At 46.7% G+C, this 20,308-nt stretch overlaps 1 protein-coding gene across 19 annotated transcripts in view; it reads left to right on the top strand.

Annotated features, from left to right (window-relative positions):
• The window catches only part of CEP112 (centrosomal protein 112), a 313,262-nt gene that overhangs the window by 190,525 nt on the left and 102,429 nt on the right, over positions 1–20,308 (top strand). For 17 of the 19 annotated variants that reach the window (XM_027973978.3, XM_027973977.3, XM_060395895.1 and 14 more), the window contains one exon: positions 15,178–15,408. The exons of the other annotated variants lie outside the window; for them this stretch is intronic. In XM_027973978.3, the coding sequence (XP_027829779.1) occupies positions 15,178–15,408 (231 nt within the window). The remainder of the gene's footprint in view (positions 1–15,177; positions 15,409–20,308) is intronic. 19 annotated transcript variants of the gene reach the window in all.

Here is a 20,308-nt window from a genome sequence, read left to right as displayed (position 1 = left end):
TATTATTTTTTTGTTAATTACATACATCATGAATCTCCTCTTCCAGGTTCCACTTGATCTTTTCATTAGCTTTGTGGTATCTTTTTATGAATGAAGCTTCTTAATTATATTCTATCTATTTTATCAGTCTTTTCAAGTCAGTGCCCTTTGAATTATGCTTAAGAAACCCTTCCTTCAGTTCAGTTCAGTTCAGTCACTCAGTCGTGTCCGACTCCTTACGACCCCATGAATCGCAGCACGCCAGGCCTCCCTGTCCATCACCCACTCCCGGAGTTCACTCAGACTCACGTCCATTGAGTCCGTGATGCCATCTAGCCACCTCATCCTTGGCCGTCCCCTTCTCCTCCTGCCCCCAATCCCTCCCAGCATCAGAGTCTTTTCCAATGAGTCAACTCTTCGCATGAGGTGGCCAAAGTACTGGCGTTTCAGCTTTAGCATCATTCCTTCCAAAGAAATCCCAGGGCTGATCTCCTTCAGAATGGACTGGTTGGATCTCCTTGCAGTCCAAGGGACTCTCAAGAGTCTTCTCCAACACCACAGTTCAAAAGCATCAATTCTTCGGCACTCAGCCTTCTACACAGTCCAACTCTCACATTCATACATGACCACTGGAAAAACCATAGCCTTGACTAGATGGACCTTAGTCGGCAAAGTAATGTCTCTGTTTTTTAGTATGCTGTCTAGGTTGGTCATAACTTTCCTTCCAAGAAGTAAGCGTCTTTTAATTTCATGGCTGCAGTCACCATCTGAAGTGATTTTGGAGCCCCCCAAAATAAAGTCTGACACTGTTTCCACAGTTTCCCTATCTATTTCCCATGGAGTGATGGGACCAGATGCCATGATCTTCGTTTTCTGAATGTTGAGCTTTAAGCCAACTTTTTCACTTTCCGCTTTCACTTTCCTCAAGAGGCTTTTTAGTTCCTCTTCACTTTCTGCCGTAAGGATGGTGTCATCTACCTCAAAATAGAAAGCCGCATCCCGTGGCATTCCGTGGTGACCCAGTGGTTGAGACTTGGTGCTCTTACTGCTGTACCCCAGGTTTAATCCCTGATCAGGGACCTACGATCCCATGAGCCATGCAGCTGTTCCCCCCCCAAAAAAAAGGCCATCTCCCATATTTAAAAAGGTTTTGTCTTTCACATTTAGTCTTAATCCATTAAGCATTGATTTCTAAAATGATCCTTTGTTGAGATGTAATCTCCATTCTATACAATTCACCCATTTAAGGTGTATGGTTCAGGGAGTCTGTCTGTTCTCAGAGCTGTGCGGCCGTCACACTTTACCACCTCCTCTCAAAGCTCTGGTCACAGTCACTCTCCATTTTCCCCAAACACCGCAGCCCCAGGCAGCCACCCAGCCTACATCCCGTCTCTCTGGATTTGCCTGTTCTGGCCAGTTCACCTGGTGTAACCAAACAGCGCGTGCTCTTTTGGGACTGACACTTTTTTTCAGTGTGTTTTCTAGATTCTTACATGTTGTTGCATGTATTAGTTCTCAGTTTCATTTAACTGCCGAGTGATTTCCCGTTGTTCGGATGAGAGGTCGTATCTGTCCCATCAACTGGTGGGCGTTTTGCGTCTCTCTGCTTTTCGGCCACTGTGAATAATGCTTCTTTGAACCTCCTGTGCACATTTCTGTGGGGTGTATTTCATCTCTCTTGGACATGTATCTTGGAATGGGGAGAATTTATTTTTGTCTGTCGTGTAAGGTGGGGATATGGCGTCTTCCTTCCCCATTTGAATAACTGGTTGTCGCAGCACAGGGTTTAAACCCGTCCGTCACTTCCCCACTGAACTGCACGGCAGCCCTTTCGCACAGAGCTCCTTTGTGGCCCCTTGGTCTCTGAGAATACAACCTGTTCGTTTCAGTAACATTGTTTTAGGTCCTGATATCGGTGTGAATTGCCGCACCACCTGCTCTTTTTTAGGAGTAGCGTGGTGCTGTGTCCACCCCTGCAGACTTTGGACTCCACTTGTCAAGGCTGGAAAGCTTCCCTTGGACCTTCGCTTGGACTCACGCTGATGCTGGAGACACTCTGGGGAGAGCTGATGGCCAGGCTTCACTTCACTGTTACCTGCCTCAGGCATTCAGATCTTTAACAGCTCCAAAAAAGGCTGATTGTCTTTTCGTCAGAGTTTTGCCCGTCTTATGTTTGCGATACGTAATTGTGAATAGTGTTTGATCATTTTTTCAGATGTGTAAAAATTACAAGCGATTTTTAAACTTTGATCTTTGGTTCAGATGCCTCTCTGAACTCTCTTTATTTCTAGTGATTTGTGTGTTCATTGTCCTTTTCCTCAACAATTATAATATCTGTGATTAAAGACAGTTTTTTTTTCATTTAATTTTTTTTCTTGTCATGCGCTTGTGAATACAAGTAATGGTAGCAGACATTGTTTGCTTCTCCTTGGTTTTATGAGAGCTGTTTTAAAACTTCACTGTAAAGAATGATTAAAATTTGCTGGGGTTTTGGTAAATATTTTTGTCTGGTTAAGAATGTCTCTTCTATTCCTATCTTACTAAGAGTTTATATGGTCGAGTTTCATCAAATGTTTTTCTGTGTATTAAAGATAATCATAAAGCTTTTTCTTTTAATACATAAAAAGAATAAATCATATTACAGGCTATTGTCTGTTACTAAACGAGCATTAGGTCCCTTCTAATAGTTCAATGACCTAGTATCATTGGACTCAATTTGCTAATAACTGCTGAGAGAGATTGACCTGGACATGTTTTTAAGTCATGTTATGCTAGCTTCATAGTTTGAGTTGCTGAATAATTCTTCTTTTTCTATTCTCTCAAAAAATTAGCAGAAGAGTGAGTTATTTGTTTCTTAAATATTTGGGGGAACTGGCCAATAAAACCATCTGGGCTTGATATTTTATTTCTGGAAAGATTTTTGACTACTATTTAAATTTTTCTAGCGGTGATAGGGTGATTCATATTTTCCAGTTTTTTTTCTGGTCAGTTTTGGTAAATTTTTATAGCTCAAGAATTTTTTCTTTTCATCTAAATCTGATCTTATTGGTATTTATAGAATTTTACAAATGTGTGCCCTTGCATCCTCTGCAGCTTGGTGATGACGTCCTTCACTTTTATGCATGACTGGACTTGGCTTGTCAATAATTTATTTAAAATGTTTCTATCTGGTTCGTGACTGAGTCGGCCAATAGTTTTTATTTCTCTTCCCATTCCCGTCTTCCTTTGGTATCAATATTATGACTTCTGAAATAGTTTCAGTGTATATTTCTCATTTTCTATTCCCTAGAAAAGTTTGTGAAAAATTAGAATGATACATCTCCTGGGTGATTTTTCTAGAACTCACCTATAAAATGATCTGAGCTTAGTGTTTTCTTTGTCGGAAGATTCTTAACTATTCTTTCAGCTTCTTTAATTGGATTACTGTAGTTGGTAGTTTCTCCGTTTTCTGTTATCCCAGGAATCTATTTCACCTAGCGTATCTAGTTACTGGCGTAATATTTTGGCGGTGTTACCCTTTTGATCTCTGATGGGCCTGTAGTGTGTCCTCCTTTAAATGTCATCATCTCTTTTTTCTGGACGACATTGCCACACCTTGTTTTCATCTCCAGCATTTGTTTATTTGCGCCTTCTCCCTTGCTTCCTTCATTAGTCTTATGAGAAATTGTTCTATCTTGCTAATTTCTTAAATTGGTTGCCTATTTCACTAAAAATTAGCCTTTTAAAAATAAGTAGCATGTTAAGGCTACTTGCTTCCTTTAGTTTCATCCTTCAGGATTTGAAGAGGAAAATTTTCATTATCAGTCATTTTTCAGAATTTAAATGTTACATATTTGTTTGATTAGTGCATTCGTATTGCGGGCTTCGTCGTGTTCGACTCTGCAACACTATGGGCTGTAGCCGGCCAGGCTCCCCTGTCCATGGAATTTTCCAGGCAAGAATACTGGAGTGGGGTGCCATTTCCTTTTCCAGGGGATCTTCCCGATCCAGGGATTAAACCCACATCTCCTGCTTGGCAGGCAGAGTCTTTGCCACTGTTAACACCAATCAGAATTTAAAAGCCATAAAAACGGATACAGAGAAATATCTCCCACGCACCCCTGTCAGGACTAACGACCTCATTCCCATCTAAAATACCAGTCTAAACAGTGTGTTGTGTCTCCTTCCAGAGATTAATTATAAGCACTTTTAACTGTTATCCTCACTTCATTTTGAAACCTGAGTTATTTAAGGCATATATTTTTCATATTTGAAGGATGTGGGAAATTATCTTGGTTTTGTTGTTTTCATTTTTGTTACGGTTCCTAATTTAGTTGCAGTTGCAGTCTTGCCAAGTAAGATCTTTGATGCCACCGACTTCCTGCAGTGCATTGACACACATTTTGCGTGTGTGTGTGTGTGTGTGTGTGTGTGAGATGAACTCTCTTACTGGAATGGCACATTTGACCACTTTCTCCCACAGTTCCCCTGCAGTTGTATATATTTTAAGGTTGTTTTATCACGTTTACTGACTTAGATGTGTCCCCCAGGTGACTGACGTAAAAAAGTCACTTAGTGACACTATTTTAAAAGGCCTTTCATTACTGTTTTATGGGGATAATAACTTTCTTCATCTAGTTACTTTCAGTCTCTTCATGACTTGAGTGTGTCTCATAAAAAACATGGATGAATTTCGATGTTAAAAAATTTAAACTGTTGCATTATTTGAACTAGTAATTCTGGTCCATTTATTTGTGTTTTGATTATTGATATACCCTCTTACTTTTTTTTTCATATTTCCCACCTTTTGTCCTGATTTTGAAAATAGCCTAATTTAAAGACTTACAGAGAAATTGAGAGGGGGCCATGGAGCGCTCTCAGTGACCTCACGCCCCGTCCCCCCTGTTATTAACGTCCTACATTGAAGGGTGCTTTCAGTTTTGCGCCGGCATTAATCTGTGGTTGTTCAGTTGCTCAGGCCTGTTTAACTCTTTGTGACCGTGGACTGCAGTTTCACAGGCTTCCCTGTCCTTCACCATATCCAGGAGCTTGCTCAAACTCACGTCCATTGAGTCGGTGATGCCATCCAACCATCTCGTCCTCTCTCGTCCCCTTCTCCTCCTGTCCCCAATCCCTCCCAGCATCAGGGTCTTTTCAAATGAGTCAGCTCTTCGCATCAGGTGGCCAAAGTATTGGAGCTTCAGCTTCAGCATCAGTCCTTCCAATGAGTATTCAGTTCTGATTTCCTTTAGGATTGACTGGTTGGAGCTCCTTGCTGTTCAAGGGACTCTCAAGAGTCTTCTCCAACACCACACTTCAAAAGCACCAGTTGTTCCACACTCAGACTTCTTTATGGTCCAACAACTCTCACGTGACTACTGGAAAAACCATATCTTGACTGTACTTCAGCAAAGTGATGTCTCTGCTTTTTAACACACTGCGTAGTTTTGTTGTAGCTTTTCTTCCAAGGAGCCTGCTGCAGGGTCACTGACGCTGCCTGCAGAGTCCTGGGAGTCAGGCGCGCTAGCAGGCGTCCTTTTGGAGGAGGCCACCGTTGCTCCCACCACAGTCAGGCCTCAGGCCAGGCTACAGGCAGGGAACACAGCCCCATCCCTCAGCAGAAAACTGGATTAAAGATTTACTGAGCATGGCCTTAGTTTGAGCATTCTTTGGCACTGCCTTTCTTTGGGATTGGAATGAAAACGGACTTTTTCCAGTCCTGTGGCCACTGCTGAGTTTTCCAAATTTGCTGGCATATTGAGTGCAGCACTTTCACAGCATCATCTTTCAGGATTTGAAACAGCTCACCTGGAATTCTATCACCTCCACTAGCTTTGTTCGTAGTGATGCTTCCTAAGGCCCACTTGACTTCACAGTCCAGGATGTCTGGCTCTAGGTGAGTGATCACACCATCGTGATTATCTGGGTCGTGAAGATCTTTTTTGTACAGTTCTTCCGTGTATTCTTGCCACCTCTTCTTAATATCTTCTGCTTCTGTTAGGTCCAGACCATTTCTGTCCTTTATCGAGCCCATCTTTGCTTGACATGTTCCCTTGGTATCTCTAATTTTCTTGAAGAGATCTCTAGTCTTTCTAATTCTATAGTTTTCCTCTATTTCTTTGCATTGATTGTTGAGGAAGGCATTCTTATCTCTCCTTGCTATTCTTTGGAACTTTGTATTCAAATGGGTATATCTTTCCTCTTCTCCTTTGCTTTTCACTTCTCTTCTTTTCACTATTTGTAAGGTCACCTCAGACAGCCATTTTGCTTTTTTGCATTTCTTTTTCTTGCGGATGGTCTTACTTCCTGTCTCCTGTACTATGTCACGAACCTCCATCTATAGTTCATCAGGCACTCTATCATATCTAGTCCCTTAAATCTATTTCTCACTTCCACTGTATAATCATAAGGGATTTGATTTAGGTCATACCTGAGTGGTCTAGTGGTTTTCCCTACTTTCTTCAATTTAAGTCTGAATTTGGCAATAAGAAATTCATGATCTGAGCCACAGTCAGCTCCTGGTCTTGTTTTTGCTGACTGTATAGAGATTCTCCATCTTTGGCTTCAAAGAATATAATCAATCTGATTTTGGTGTTGACCATCTGGTGATGTCCATGTATAGAGTCTTCTCTTGTCTTGTTGGAAGAGGGTGTTGGCTATGACCAGTGCGTTGCTTGGCAAAACTCTATTACCCTTTGCCCTGCTTCATTCTGTACTCCAAGGCCAAATTTGCCTGTTACTCCAGGTGTTTCTTGATTTCCTACTTTTGCATTCCAGTCCCCTATAATGAAAAAGACATCTTTTTTCAGTTGTGAACTTCCAAATGTTCAAGCTGGCTTTAGAAAAGGCAGAGGAACCAGAGATCAAATTGCCAACATCCGCTGGATCATTGAAAAGCAAGAGAGTTCCAGAAAACATCTATTTCTGCTTCACCCGCTGGGCTGGGTGAAGCACAAGCTAGAATCAAGATTTCTGGGAGAAATATCAATAATCTCAGATATGCAGATGACACCACCCTTATGGCAGAAAGTGAAGAACTAAAGAGCCTCTTGATAACAGTGAACGAGGAGAGTGAAAAAGTTGGCTTAAAACTCAACATTCAGAAAACGAAGATCATGGCATCCGGTCCCATCAGATCAGTTCAGTTCAGTCGCTCAGTCGTGTCTGACTCTTTGCAACCCCATGAGTCGCAGCACGCCAGGCCTCCCTGTCCATCACCAACTCCTGGAGTTCATTTAAACTCATGTCCATCGAGTCGGTGATGCCATCCAGCCGTCTCATCCTCTGTTGTCCCCTTCTCCTCCTGCCCCCAATCCCTCCCAGCATCAGAGTCTTCCAATGAGTCAACTCTTCACATGAGGTGGCCAAAGTATTAGAGTTTCAACTTTAGCATCAGTCCTTCCAATGAATACTCAGGACTGATCTCCTTTAGAATGGACTGGTTGGATCTCCTTGCAGTCCAAGGGACTCTCAAGAATCTTCTCCAACACCGCAGTTCAAAAGCATCAATTCTTTGGTGCTGAGCTTTCTTCACAGTCCAACTCTCACATCCGTACGTTACCACAGGAAAAACCATAGCCTTGATTAGACGGACCTTTGTTGGCAAAGTAACGTCTCTGCTTTTTAATATGCTGTCTAGGTTAGTCATAACTTTCTTCCCAAGGAGCAAGCATGTTTTAATTTCATGGCTGCAGTCGCCATCTGCAGTGATTTTGGAGCCCCCCCCCAAATAAAGTCTGACACTGTTTCCACTGTTTCCCCATCTATTTGTCGTGAAGTGATGGGACCAGATGCCATGATCTTTGTTTTCTGAATGTTGAGCTTTAAGCCAACTTTTTCACTCTCCTCTTTCACTTTCATCAAGAGGCTTTTTAGTTCCTCTTCACTTTCTGCCATAAGGGTGGTATCATCTGCATATCTGAGGTTATTGATATTTCTCCCGGCAATCTTGATTCCAGCTTGTGCTTCCTCCAGCCCAGCGTTTCTCATGATGTCCTCTGCATAGAAGTTAAATAAGCAGGGTGACAGTATACAGCCTTGATGGACTCCTTTTCCTATTTGGAACCAGTCTGGTGTTCCATGTCCAGTTCTAACTGTTGCTTCCTGTCTGGTTCCATCACTTCATGGCAAATAGATGGGGAAACAGTGGCTGACACTATTTTTGGGGGCTCCAAAATCACTGCAGATGGTGACTGAAGCCATGAAATTAAAAGATGCTTACTCCTTGGAAGGAAAGTTATGACCAACCTAGACAGCATATTAAAAAGCAGAGACATTACTTTGCCAAAAAGGTCTGTCTAGTCAAGGCTATGGTTTTTCCAGTGGTCATGTATGGATGTCAGAGTTGGACTGTGAAGAAAGCTGAGTGCCGACGAATTGATGCTTTTGAACTGTGGTGTTGGAGAAGACTCTTGAGAGTCTCTTGGACTGCAAGGAGATCGAACCAGTCCATCCTAAGGGAAATCAGTCCTGGATGTTCATTGGAAGGACTGATATTAAAGCTGAAACTCCAATACTTTGGGCGCCTGATGCGAAGAGCTGACTCATTTGAAAAGACCCTGATGCTGAGAAAGATTGAGGGCAGGAGGCGAAGGGGACGACAGAGGATGAGATGGTTGGGTGGCATCACGGACTCAATGGACATGAGTTTGAATAAGCTCCGGGAGTTGGTGATGGACAGGGAGGCCTGACGTGCTGCGGTTCATGGGGTCGCAAAGAGTCGGACACGACTGAGCGACTGAACTGAAAGTGAGCGTGGCCTTGCCCAACAAAGCGAGACTCAGTTTCCTGCATAGCTAGTCCCTCCCATCAGGAAGCTTCCACAAGCCTCTTATCCATCAGAGGGCACAGTATGAAAACCACAATCACAGAAAACTAACCAAGCTGATATCATGGATCATAGCCTTGTCCAACTCATGGAAACTATGAGCCACGCCATGTAGGGCCACCCAAAACGGATGGGTCATGGTGGAGAGTTCTGACAAAATGTGGTCCACTGGAGAAGGGACTGGCAAACCACTTTAGCATTCTTACCTTGAGAACCTCATGAACAGTATGAAAAGGCAAAAAGATGTGCCCAATACTAATACATTATCGTTAACTGAAATCCGCAGCTTCAGGTTTCCTTAATCCTACCTAATGTGTCTTTCTGTTCCGAGACTGCATCCGAATGTCACGTTAATTTCAGCCGTCATGCCTCCCTGGTCTCCTCTTTGCTGGAATAGTTCATCAGGTTTTCCTTGTTTCTGATGACCTTGACAGTTTTGAGCAGTGTCTGTTAGGTATTTGTGGAATGTGCTTCTCCGGTATTGTGGAATTCTTCTGCGAGAAACATTGATCTCTTTCCTGTCATTTATCAGCAGAACCATTTGTACCCGTGTGGGTGCACGCAGTGGGGCCCCGCACGGGCTTCTCCGGTGGCCCGGCGCCAGCGCTGGGGGCTCTCCCGCTGGCCCAGCCCTCAGGCCTGCCCCTGGCAGCGTGGCTTTCCTGCTCCCAGTGCAGCAGGCTGTCCCCGGATTCGCTCAGGGATGTCCTGCCGTCTGTCCAAGGACCCCTGGCTCCTTTCACTGGGGGGTAGTGTGAGATAACAAAGTCTGGGGCTTTCTGTGCTTGCTGCTTCTGGGATGTCCCTTGCCGAGTGTCATCTGTTTTCCCTGCTCAGCTCTAGTATTGTGCTGTGAGATGTTAAAAGCGTCTACCTACAATGCGGGAGACCCGGGTTCAATCCCTGGGTCGGGAAGATCCCTGGAGAAGGGAATGGCACCCCACTCCAGTACTCTTGCTTGGAAAATCCCATGGACAGAGGAGCCTGGTGGGCTACAGTCCATGGGGTCACAAAGAGTCGGACACGACTGAACGACTTCACTTCACTTTGCTTCACTTCACGGGTCTTTTATTACGATTTCCTCCTGGTTCACCGCTCACTTCCACTATGTTTAAGCTGCCGTAACTCACCCATTCAGTCTTTTACACAGAATTTTTAGTTTTGGCAATTATGTTTGATTCTTTGTCAAATCTGGTCATTTTTGCTTAACCTCTTCTGGTTCACTCATTTTGTGACCCTACCCTCTGTTTCTTTAAACAGTTAATACATGTTTATATTCTTTTTCTGATATCTGAATGCTTGCTCTTGGAAATCTGTTTCGGTTGACTAAACAGTGGTTTGGGGAGGCGGGGGCACTTGGTGATTTTTTTGTTAGGAGCTTGTTTTTGGCGTCTTGATTTGTGAGAAACCTGGAGACATTAAGCTTTGAAATCCTTCAATAACTGCACCAGCTTCCTCTTTCCTGAGTCTCCCCTCTTCCTTTCCAATGCCCTGTTCCTCTTCTTCCTGGGGCTCATTATTTCTGCCTGAAACATCCTGTTTCTACCTCTGTCTCCAGCTGCTACTGTCTTTTCTCTTAAGGTCCGTCTCAGATGCTTAGGTTTTATTCAGTTTTCCAGAATTCTTCTGAGCTTGAATAACCGCTCCCTCTCTGACCTCTTACGGCCCTTTTTGTGGCTCTTATGGTATGTGTGTTGTGTGTGTGTGTTGTGTGTGTGTGTGCTGTGTGTGGTGTGTGTGTTGTGTGTGTGTGTTATGTGTGTGTTGTGTGTTATGTGTGCGTTGTGTGTGTATGGTATGTGTGGTGTGTGTGTGTGGTATATGTGTGTTATGTGTGTTATGTGTGTGTGGTGTGTGTGTGTGTGGTGTGTGTGGTGTGTGTGGTGTGTGTGTGTGTTATGTGTGTGTCTGTGCATGTACACGTATCTGTAGCTTGTGTACTGTAGTCTAAAGTCTTTTAGGGAGAATGCTTTTCTGGAAGTCCCTTGTGACAGTCTTAATAAACACTGACTTAAGTACAGTTACGGATCAGCACCTCCGCCTGTGGCGGTGATTGCCCATAAACTATGAAATGTGCGAAAGTGACTTCATGTATCAATAAGTTGTTAATGTGTTGTTATTCCAAAAGTGCTTGTAGAATAATTCTTGAACTTTGAAAATAATCAAAACGATTGCTTCTTAACTATGGACATGTCCTCAATTTAAATATTAATGTATTTCTCTTTCACAAAGAGCATTTAAAATGCTTGCTTGGGATGAAAGTCCTGACAATGCGTAATCATTTATAAGATGATGATAAGCCTGCCACTTCTTTTGCCAGACCTTTTCAGATTCAGTGTGGTTTCAAGAGCCATTATCTTTCTGAGGAAACTGGTCTGTGTTGTTGGAGGGTTTTTGTAATTAATTTTTTATCATGGTAAAATACACAGTATAAAATTTGCCATCTTAACCAACCATTTTTAGGTGTGCAGGCCAGTGATATCAAATACATTCGCCTTCATGCAACCATCATCACCATCTCTCACATAACTCTTTTCATCTTGTAAAGCTGAAACTGTCTCCATTAAAACAACAGCTCTCCTTCCTTCACCCACGGGCCCCGACCATCCCCGTATACTCTCCGCCTGTGTGGTTCTGCCCCTTCTAAGCACCTCACGTAAGGAGAGTCGCGCAGCCTTCGTCTCCTGGCTCATCTCGCTCAGCGTCGTGTCCTCAGGGCTCGTGCGTGTTGCAGCAGGCTTTCCTCCCTCGCTAAGGCTGAATAATGTCCCATCGTGTGTATAAACCGCAGTTCGCTGATCCATTTATGCATCAGGGGACGTTGGGGTTGCTTCCGTTTTTCTGGTCTGTATGTTTTTGAACTGGTATTTAAGAATCAGGTTAACTAAAAGTTGTCCTTATGGTTTGTCTCTTAGATGCACAGCCTTTAGTGATTTTTGAATTTTTAAAATAATTCTGCTCTTTATGTCAGTCGCAGAGGTGAAGTTTTATAGCTCACTATTTATAATATTAAAGAAAAATGAACACATCTATTCCAGATTGATCCTGTCAGTTTCTTCACTCTAGTTATCAGCACATGCTAATGACTGAAATATTAAATACCTGAGGGACGCCTTTGGCATTGAGTTCTTCCACTTAATGTTGATTTCTTCCATAATTAGTTGATACACTTTTCAGCATAGTTTTTCTATTTGAAAAATCACCATTGGATTGAAGCCAGTGTATTATCAGTGTGGTCAGCAATTTAAAACACCTTCCTCTAAGTTACCATTATGTACCTAGTCAACTGATAAAAATATACAGAATGATGACGCCCAGCCCTGGAAGGTGTGTCCCAGTCAGGGAATAGCTGAGTTATATGGTGCCTATTGAAGTATGCACTGCCTTAAACAGTTACCACTGTGTTTCAGAAAATGCTGCATTCTCAGCTAATGCACAGGCAATAACAGCGGCACCAAGTCCTCTCAGCCTGAACCAGCTGATCGTCTGGTAGCTCGGCAAACCAGGGTCCTTGCTCTGCTTTCCCTATGAAAACAACTCGAAACGCCGGATACAGTTTTTTAAAGAACATTTTTGTGTGTGTGTATTCACAAGCGGTTGGGTTAGTTAGGATGCGCAGTTGTCAACATTTAAATGAAAACAGAAACCCAGAAGTGTGAGCAGAGTGCTGAAGGCAGCACTCGCCTTGAGGACCTTTTCTAAAATCGAGCGAAGTTGAGCTTCAATTTAGGGGCTTTTATTGGGCACAGGAATAAAGCAAAGTCCAGGGTTTGCTTAAGGTGATGATCTAGGCTGCCAGTGGGCCCCGAGCTGGGACACTGAAGGGCCACCAGGCACAGACGAGTTAGAAACCAGAGAACTGTCACCAAGCAGGGAGGAGGCGGGGGGGGGGGGGGTGAGCCGGGAGACGGGCCTCGACACACGCGCTCCGCTGTGTGTTACACAGGTGACTGATGAGAAACGCCTGCGCAGCACTGGGGACCCTCCTCGGTGCTCGTGGGGCCCTAACTGGGGGAGAAATCTGAAGAAGAGGGGCTGTATATATAGGGCCAGGAATCCACCTGCTAATGCGGGAGATGCAGGTACGACCCCTGGGTCGGGAGGATCCCCTGGAGGCGGAAGTGGCAACGCCCTCCAGCATTCTCGCCTGGGAAATCCATGGACAAAGGAGCCTTACAGGCTATAGTCCGTGGAGTTGCAAAGAGCTGGACACAACTTAGCAACTAAACAACAACTCTGTGTGTGTGTGTGTGTGTGTGTGTGTGCACATATTCACTTTGCTGCACAGCAGAAACTGATACAACATTATAAAGCAACTTTGTGGCCCTTTGGACTGTAGCCCACTGGGCTCCTCTGTCCATGGGATTCTCCAGGCAAGAATACTGGAGCGAGTTGCCATCTCCTTCCCCAGGGGATCTTCCCGACCCAGGGATCGAGCTCAGGTCTCCTGCGTGTCCTGCATTGCAGGCAGTTCTTTGCCCCTGAGTCATCGGCGAAGCCCTCAAAGCAGCTGTGAAAGTGAAGTCGCTCAGTCACGTCCGACTCTTTGCGACCCTGTGAACTGTAGCCCACCAGGCTCCTCCATTCTTGGGATTCTCCAGGCAAGAATACTAGAGTGGGTTGCCATTTCCTTCTCCAGGGGAACTTCCCGACCCAGGGATTGAACCCAGGTCTCCCACACTGCGGGCAGACGCTTTAACCTCTGAGCCACCAGGGAATCCCAACTTCAATTAAATAAAAACAGAAAGAAAGAAAGAAACCAGTAAACTAGAAACCACCTCAGTGCTGAGTGAGGTGCCCCTGAAAATCCTCGCCTATAAGCTGACGCCCGAACTCTCAGGTCAGTGTGCCCTGGGATACGAGGCTGAAAACTTGCTCTAAAGTCATCCAGACAACGCTGACATCTCCAGGGTCTGTCAGGGTCAGATGGGGGCTGGAGGACCACTTCCAATCCCATCAAAAACAAGCCTGCATTTGGAAAGAGTAGCAACATAGGGTGACGAAAAACAAAGTATGATGAACCCAGGGTCTTAAAAATTCTGAACAACAGGATGAGAGCTGCAAACAGTTGAGATGCTGGAGTTATCAGCCACAGATAGAAGAGTCATGGTTAGTGTGTGCTGTAAAGGGAAAGACTTTAAAGGACTTGAAAATATTTTCTAAAGCGGTTAAAGGCATTTAAAAATCACCAGACATATTTGTACAAGAATAAACTCCCGAAGAAGGCAGTGGCACCCCACTCCAGTGCTCCTGCCTGGAAAATCCCGTGGATGGAGGAGCCTGGTGGGCTGCAGTCCATGGGGTCACTGAGGGTCGGAGACGACTGAGCGACTTCCCTTTCACTTTTCACTTCCATGCATTGAGAGGGAAATGGCAACCCACTTTAGTGTTTTTGCCTGGAGAATCCCAGGGATGGGGGAGCCTGGTGGGCTGCTGTCTATGGGGTTGCACAGAGTCGGACACGACTGAAGTGACTTAGCAAACTCCCCAAAATAAAAACAAAACAACTGAAAATTCAGAATCTGTATGGATTTGAGATCTAATTACATGCAGAAAATGCCTAGAATGTAGGTGAGAGGAAAAGAGATGGAAAATACGAGAAATTCATGAAATGAAAGAATAGGAAGATCTAATTTACATCTGTGTGAGTTCATAATGAGTGGAGAGAGCATGGAACACAGATGTTAAATTAATAAGTCCAGCCTGATAATTCTGTAGCCTCTAGAACTTTGAGAGCGTAAACACATCTAAAGCCACCCAGTTTTTCGTACTTTGTTGTGACATCCCTGGGAAGTTAGTATGCCCACGTGTTTGGGAATTAAGAGACATACTTCTAAACAGATCATAAGTCAAAGAAAAAATAAAAATGAAAGTTAAAAATGCTTTGAATTAAATGATAATGAAAATACCGCGTATCTGAGAGACTAGATCCATGCAGCAGCAGAGTGGTATCCACAGTCTTAAGTTTATAAATCGAGAAAGAAGGAAGGGTAAAAATAAACGAGTCAAATATCCCAGGTAAGAAGTTAGAAGAATAAAAAAGGCTCCGCGAATGTAGAACGCAGGACATAACAAAAATAAGAGCAGAAATCAATGAACTGAAAACAAAACCTGAGTAGCAGGTGCTGAGGAATCTCAAACATGACGCCAGATACTTGAAGAAGCGAGGTGCAGAACCAAGAAATATTCCATTTGCAAAGGTATTGGAAGCGAAACTAAACGCCTTGTCTGGGGTAAAGCATTTGCCGTGGCAGCTGTGTCTGAGCCAGAAGGGGCGGGCAGGGCCGGAGCAGGAGGGCGGAGGAGGGGGCGGCGGGCGCGTCTGTCTTGGCCTCGCAGCTCGTGTCCTTCCACGCACTCCCGTCACATCCTCTGCCCGTTTCCCTAACAAGGTGATTGCGGACATGGAGGCGCAGGTGCACAGGCTGAGAGAGGAGCTGGTCAGCGTGAACTCGCAGCGGAAGCAGCAGCTGGTGGAGCTGGGGCTCCTCCGCGAGGAGGAGAAGCAGAGGGCCGCGCGGGACCACGAGGCCGCGGTGAGCAAGCTGAAGGCCGAGTCGGAGAAGATGCGGCTCGAGCTGAAGAAGAGCCACGCCGCCGAGACGGAGCTGACGCTGGAGAAGGTAGGCGGCCGGGCGGGGGGAAGCGGGCCGGCGCGCACAAGGCCCCGGCCGCCGCCTGGCCTTCCCGGCTCACCCCTCGGGGCGGTGGCCTGGAGCCGGCCCCCAGTTTATGACCCTTCCAGGTGCGCCGTCTGCACGTCTCGGGCTTCCCTAACTCACCCGCGTCTCCCGGAGGCGGACAGATGGAAGACCCCCTGCCGAGTGACTAGAGACGCGCCCAGCGTCGCGGGGCAGCAGTCTGTGGGCTCTGGCGTCGAGTGGAGGCCCTTGAAAGGGCTGGGCTTTGTCCCCTGTGAGCAGCGGAGGCCGGGGGCCCGCGCCCGCGGAGGGCAGAGCTGGGCGCAGGGAGACCAGTTCAACCACTGCGGGCACTCGGGCAGGGGGTGACCGTGCTCGGGCGGCCGGGGGCAAGGAGGGCGGTGACCGGCCCCGGCCACTTGAGGCCCAGGTGTCTGCAGCGGGGCTCAGGGTTTGCCTCCGGCTCAGATGTGCGGGGCGGCGGGGGGCAGAGGGGGCGGCTGCAGGGCACACGGCCTCAGTCCCCTCTGCTGGGAGGCAGGGGAGCGTCCGAGCCTCGGGGACACAGCTGGCTGCGGGGCCTTCGTGCACCCAGTGGGGTCGCGGGTGGCCATCCCGTCGGAGCAGCACAGTCAGAGCTTTGAGGCAGAGTGCGCAGTGTCCGCGCCGGGGCGGCTGCTGCGGGGCCGCCTCAGCCTCTGGCCACAGCGAGGGGCCGATGCGGACAGAGCCGCCAGCCCCCGCCGCCGGACAGCTCCCACCCCCGCCGCTCATCGCTGCCCACCCGGCAGAGTGTCTCCAAGGACACAGGCTTTGGTCCAGATAGTGAAGCCAGACTTAAAACAGGCAGCGGAGGCCTCGGTTCTCTTGAATCAGGTGTCCACGTTTTAAAGGGTTCTTTTCAATAAGAGCGGAAAGTTTTCAAGTATAGGTTTATATGTGTTGCTAACTAATTTACAGGTTATAGATAATATAGATAAATACCGCCAGTATTTCTGGAATATCTTCTGTGTCTGAGGCATTATCCCAGCACTTGGGAGCCATGCAGAAAGGGGAGATGGAGAGGCCCCTGTCCCCGAGAAGCCCGTGGGCAAGGACGGCTGCGGGACACGCAGGGGCTGTGAGCAGGGCGTGGTGAGCGGGGGAGGCGCACTCGAGTAAGGGCGTCCGGGGCACACCTGGGACAGGTGAGCTTCACCTGGACTTCCAGGGTACACCCGGGATAGGTGAGCTTCACTTGGACGCGGGGCTATGAGGGCCGTGTATGTGGCTGGGCGGCCAACGGGGCGGCGTGGTTCGGGCAGGGCCTGACCAGCAGGCCCACCGAGCCCGCAGGGCACTGGTCTTAGCTCCGAGCTTAAACCCCGGGGTCTCTCAGGGCTCCTTCGCCGTGAAGTGTCAGGACCCAGGGGGCTGTTAGGAGGCTCTTCTGTCAGCGTTGGCAGGACCAGCGCGGCGGGGGCGGGGGCGGGGGCGGGGGCGGGGGCGGGGGCGGGGGGGGGGGCAGTCCAGGAGGGGCCCCCAGGGCGCCTCGAGGTGCCTGAAGGTGGAGGCACCTCCACCCGACCGGAGGAGGCGCGACTCAGAGTCGGCCCAGCGGGCAGCTGTTCCGTGCGAGTCCTGCCCTCGGCATTCAGGAGCGGCCCTGTCGGGGCCTCTGGGCTGGGAGAGAGAGGATGAGCTCCGTTCGGGCCAGTAGCGATGTGGGTTGGAGGAGCGTTTGTAGACGACCCTCAGGAGGGCCGGACGGAGCGGAGGCTGCAGCGCCGGGGCTGAGGAGCGGACCCCCAAACCACCAGCCGTGCAGGACTCGTGAAGTCAGGGAGGAGAGAGAGAAGGGTTGTGCAGAGGAAGCGGAGAAAAGTGTATTTTCCTGAAAATAGCGGCAGAGGCGGTTTGGAAAGGACTCTTGTCAAGGATGGGACAGAAAATCCGGAAGGCCGAGCGGGGAGGAAGGTCCAGGATTTGGAACTGAGCGTGGCTGTGAACAGCGCTGTGGTCGGAGGGCGGCCGCACGGGACCGTGGGCAAGACGGGGGCGCTCGGGGACGGGGCGCCGCAGGAAGGAGCGATCCACAGAGCGCAGGAGCTGGGGTTTAGGCTGAAAACGTCTGGACAGGCACGAGCGGAGGAGGAGCCGCCTGGCGGGACTGTGGACCCTGATGCTTGCGGCAGGGATGCAGCTGTGAGCCAACTTCCGTCCAGCCGCGTGGACAGCGGCCGGTCCTGGAGGCCGCCTCCCTCGCTCCTGCCCGCAGGTCTCTGCCCCAGGAAGGCTCCCCGGCCTCTCACCTTGCTGTCCTCTCCCCTCAGTAGAGCATCAGGGCGGGTGGGCTGCTCAGTGCGACACCCAGGCCGAAATTCTTCTATTTTTTTAAACATTTTGCTTTAAAAGTTATCTAAATTGATGCAAAAAGTAACATCTTCATACTTAAAATTTTGTCAGCATTTCCATATTCCTCCTTAGTTTAAGATCCCACCTGAATTACAGGGTTGAGTTGCTTTTCGACAATGTTGTACTAATTCATATTTTTCCCCACAGAATATCTGTTTCGTATAGCCAGTCCTTGGTATTAACACTCTAATTTGGGGGCCAGGGTGTTGGTGAGAAACATTTATTGTTTCTAATTTCGTCTTTAAGAGTGAGGCTGGATATTCACAGCAGATCTGCTAGGCATGCTGCTTTCGCTGAGAATTGTGTGTTCACGTCCTTTGTGTCTCGTCTGTGGATGTCCTGGCATCGTTCTCTTCACCTTATATAAACTTTGTATTTAGGATGATAAAATGCTTTGTGGCAAGTATTTTTGGTATTTGTCGTTTAATTTTGTCCTTTGATTTTATGAAACACAAAACTTTTATTTGTATTTAGTGTATTCTGCCAGTTCCTTTGTGAAATCTCCAGTATCAGTAGTGGCTTTAAGCTTCACAATTTGATATCTTAAAATATGTGAACGCATCACACATTTTTCACACTGTACTGAATTTAAAAAGCTCTTGTGAAATTGACATGGTACTTACAGGCTTGGGCTCCTGATCTATAATTTTAATGGCATCTGAAGGCCTATAATGGAATTCTGCCAGGTGGAAATCACCAAAAGGCCTGGAGCAACAACTCAGCATCTTTTTCAAATTTAAGAAAAGCTCCATATGGTGTAATTATCCAAAGCTAAGGTCACAGAAACTACTTAAACCTTTGAGATTTATAATTAAAAGATTAATATTAACTTATGAAGACATTGTCATTTTGGCTTAAAATGGATTTCTGATCTCAATTCTGTTCTTTTTACTTTGATCTTTTCCCCAAGGTTTTCCTTTGCAAGGAAAGTGAAGTTTGTGTCCTTAAAATTTTAAATTAAATATTATTCACAAACAGTTCAAATTTACAAACACTGATCGACACATATGTCCGGCTTGGCCCTCACAGAGCTCAAGAGTTGGGGAGCTTCTGGCGGGCGTTTGCTGGGCGTGTGCACCGGAGCTCGGGCGCTGGGCTCTAGCCGTACCTCGGAACGTAACAATCAGTTAATCTAATACAAAAGAAAAAACCTGCGCAGGCGGAAACTTGGAAACCTTTCAGTTCAGCCGCTCAGTCGTGTCCCACTCTTTGCGACCCCATGAACCGCAGCACGCCAGGCCTCCCCGTCCATCACCAACTCCCAGAGCATACTCAAACCCATGTCCACTGAGTCAGTGATGCCATCCAACCATCTCATCTTTTGTCGTCCCCATCTCCTCTGGCCCTCAATCTTTTCCAGCATCATGGTCTTTTCCAATGAGTCAGTTCTTCACAACAGGTGACCAAAGTATCAGAGTTTCAGCATCAGTCCCTCTAATGAATGTTCAGGACTGATTTCCTTTAGGATGGACTGGTTGGATCTCCTTGCAGTCCAAGGGACTCTCAAGAGTCTTCTCCAACACCACAGTTCAAAGGCATCAATTCTTAGGCGTTCAGCTTTCTTTATAGTCCAACTCTCACATCCATACATGATGACTGCTGGAGAAAACATAGCTTTGACTAGATGGATCTTTGTTGGCAAAGTAATATCTCTGCTTTTTAATATGCTGTCTAGGTTGGTCATAACTTTTCTTCCAAGGAGCAAGCGTCTTTTAATTTCATGGCTGCAGTCACCATCTGCAGTGATTTTGGAGCCCCCCAAAATAAAGTCTGACACTGTTTCCACTGTTTCCACATCTGTTTGCCATGAAGTGATGGGACTGGATGCCATAGTCTTTGCTTTCTGAATGTTGAGCTTTAAGCCAACTTTTTCAGTCTCCTCTTTCACTTTCATCAAGAGGCTGTTTAGTTCCTCTTCACTTTCTGCCATAAGGGTGGTGTCCTCTGCATATCTGAGGTTATTGATATTACAGCCAGCAATCTTAATTCCAGCTTGTGCTTTGTGCAGCCTGGCATTTCACATGATGTACTCTACGTATAAGTTAAATAAGCAGGGTGACAATATACAGCCTTGATGTACTCCTTTCCCTATTTGGAACCAGTCTGTTGTTCCATGTCCAGTTCTAACTATTGCTTCTTGACCTGCATACAGATTTCTCAAGAGGCAGGTCAGCTGGTCTGGTATTCCCATCTCTTTAAGAATTTTCCACAGTTTGTTGTTATACACACAGTGAAAAACTTTGGGCCTGTTCATAATCTGAGTGTGATGATCTGGTGTTCACTTATATTTATTGTTGAATCACTCAGACATGTCCAACTCTTTGTGACCCCGTGGACTGCAGCATGCCAGGCTTCCCTGTCCTTCACCATCTCCCAGAGTTTGCTCAAACTCATGTCCATTGACTTGGTGATGGCATCGAACCATCTCATCCTCTGTCATCCCCTTCTTCTCCTACCTTCAGTCTTTCCCAGCATCAGGGTCTTTTCC

The sequence above is a fragment of the Ovis aries genome, chromosome 11 (assembly GCF_016772045.2).
Source record: "Ovis aries strain OAR_USU_Benz2616 breed Rambouillet chromosome 11, ARS-UI_Ramb_v3.0, whole genome shotgun sequence".
Classification (NCBI taxonomy): domain Eukaryota; kingdom Metazoa; phylum Chordata; class Mammalia; order Artiodactyla; family Bovidae; genus Ovis; species Ovis aries.
The sequence above is the reverse complement of the archived record's forward strand: the minus strand, read 5'-3'. Positions and strand labels throughout refer to the sequence as shown.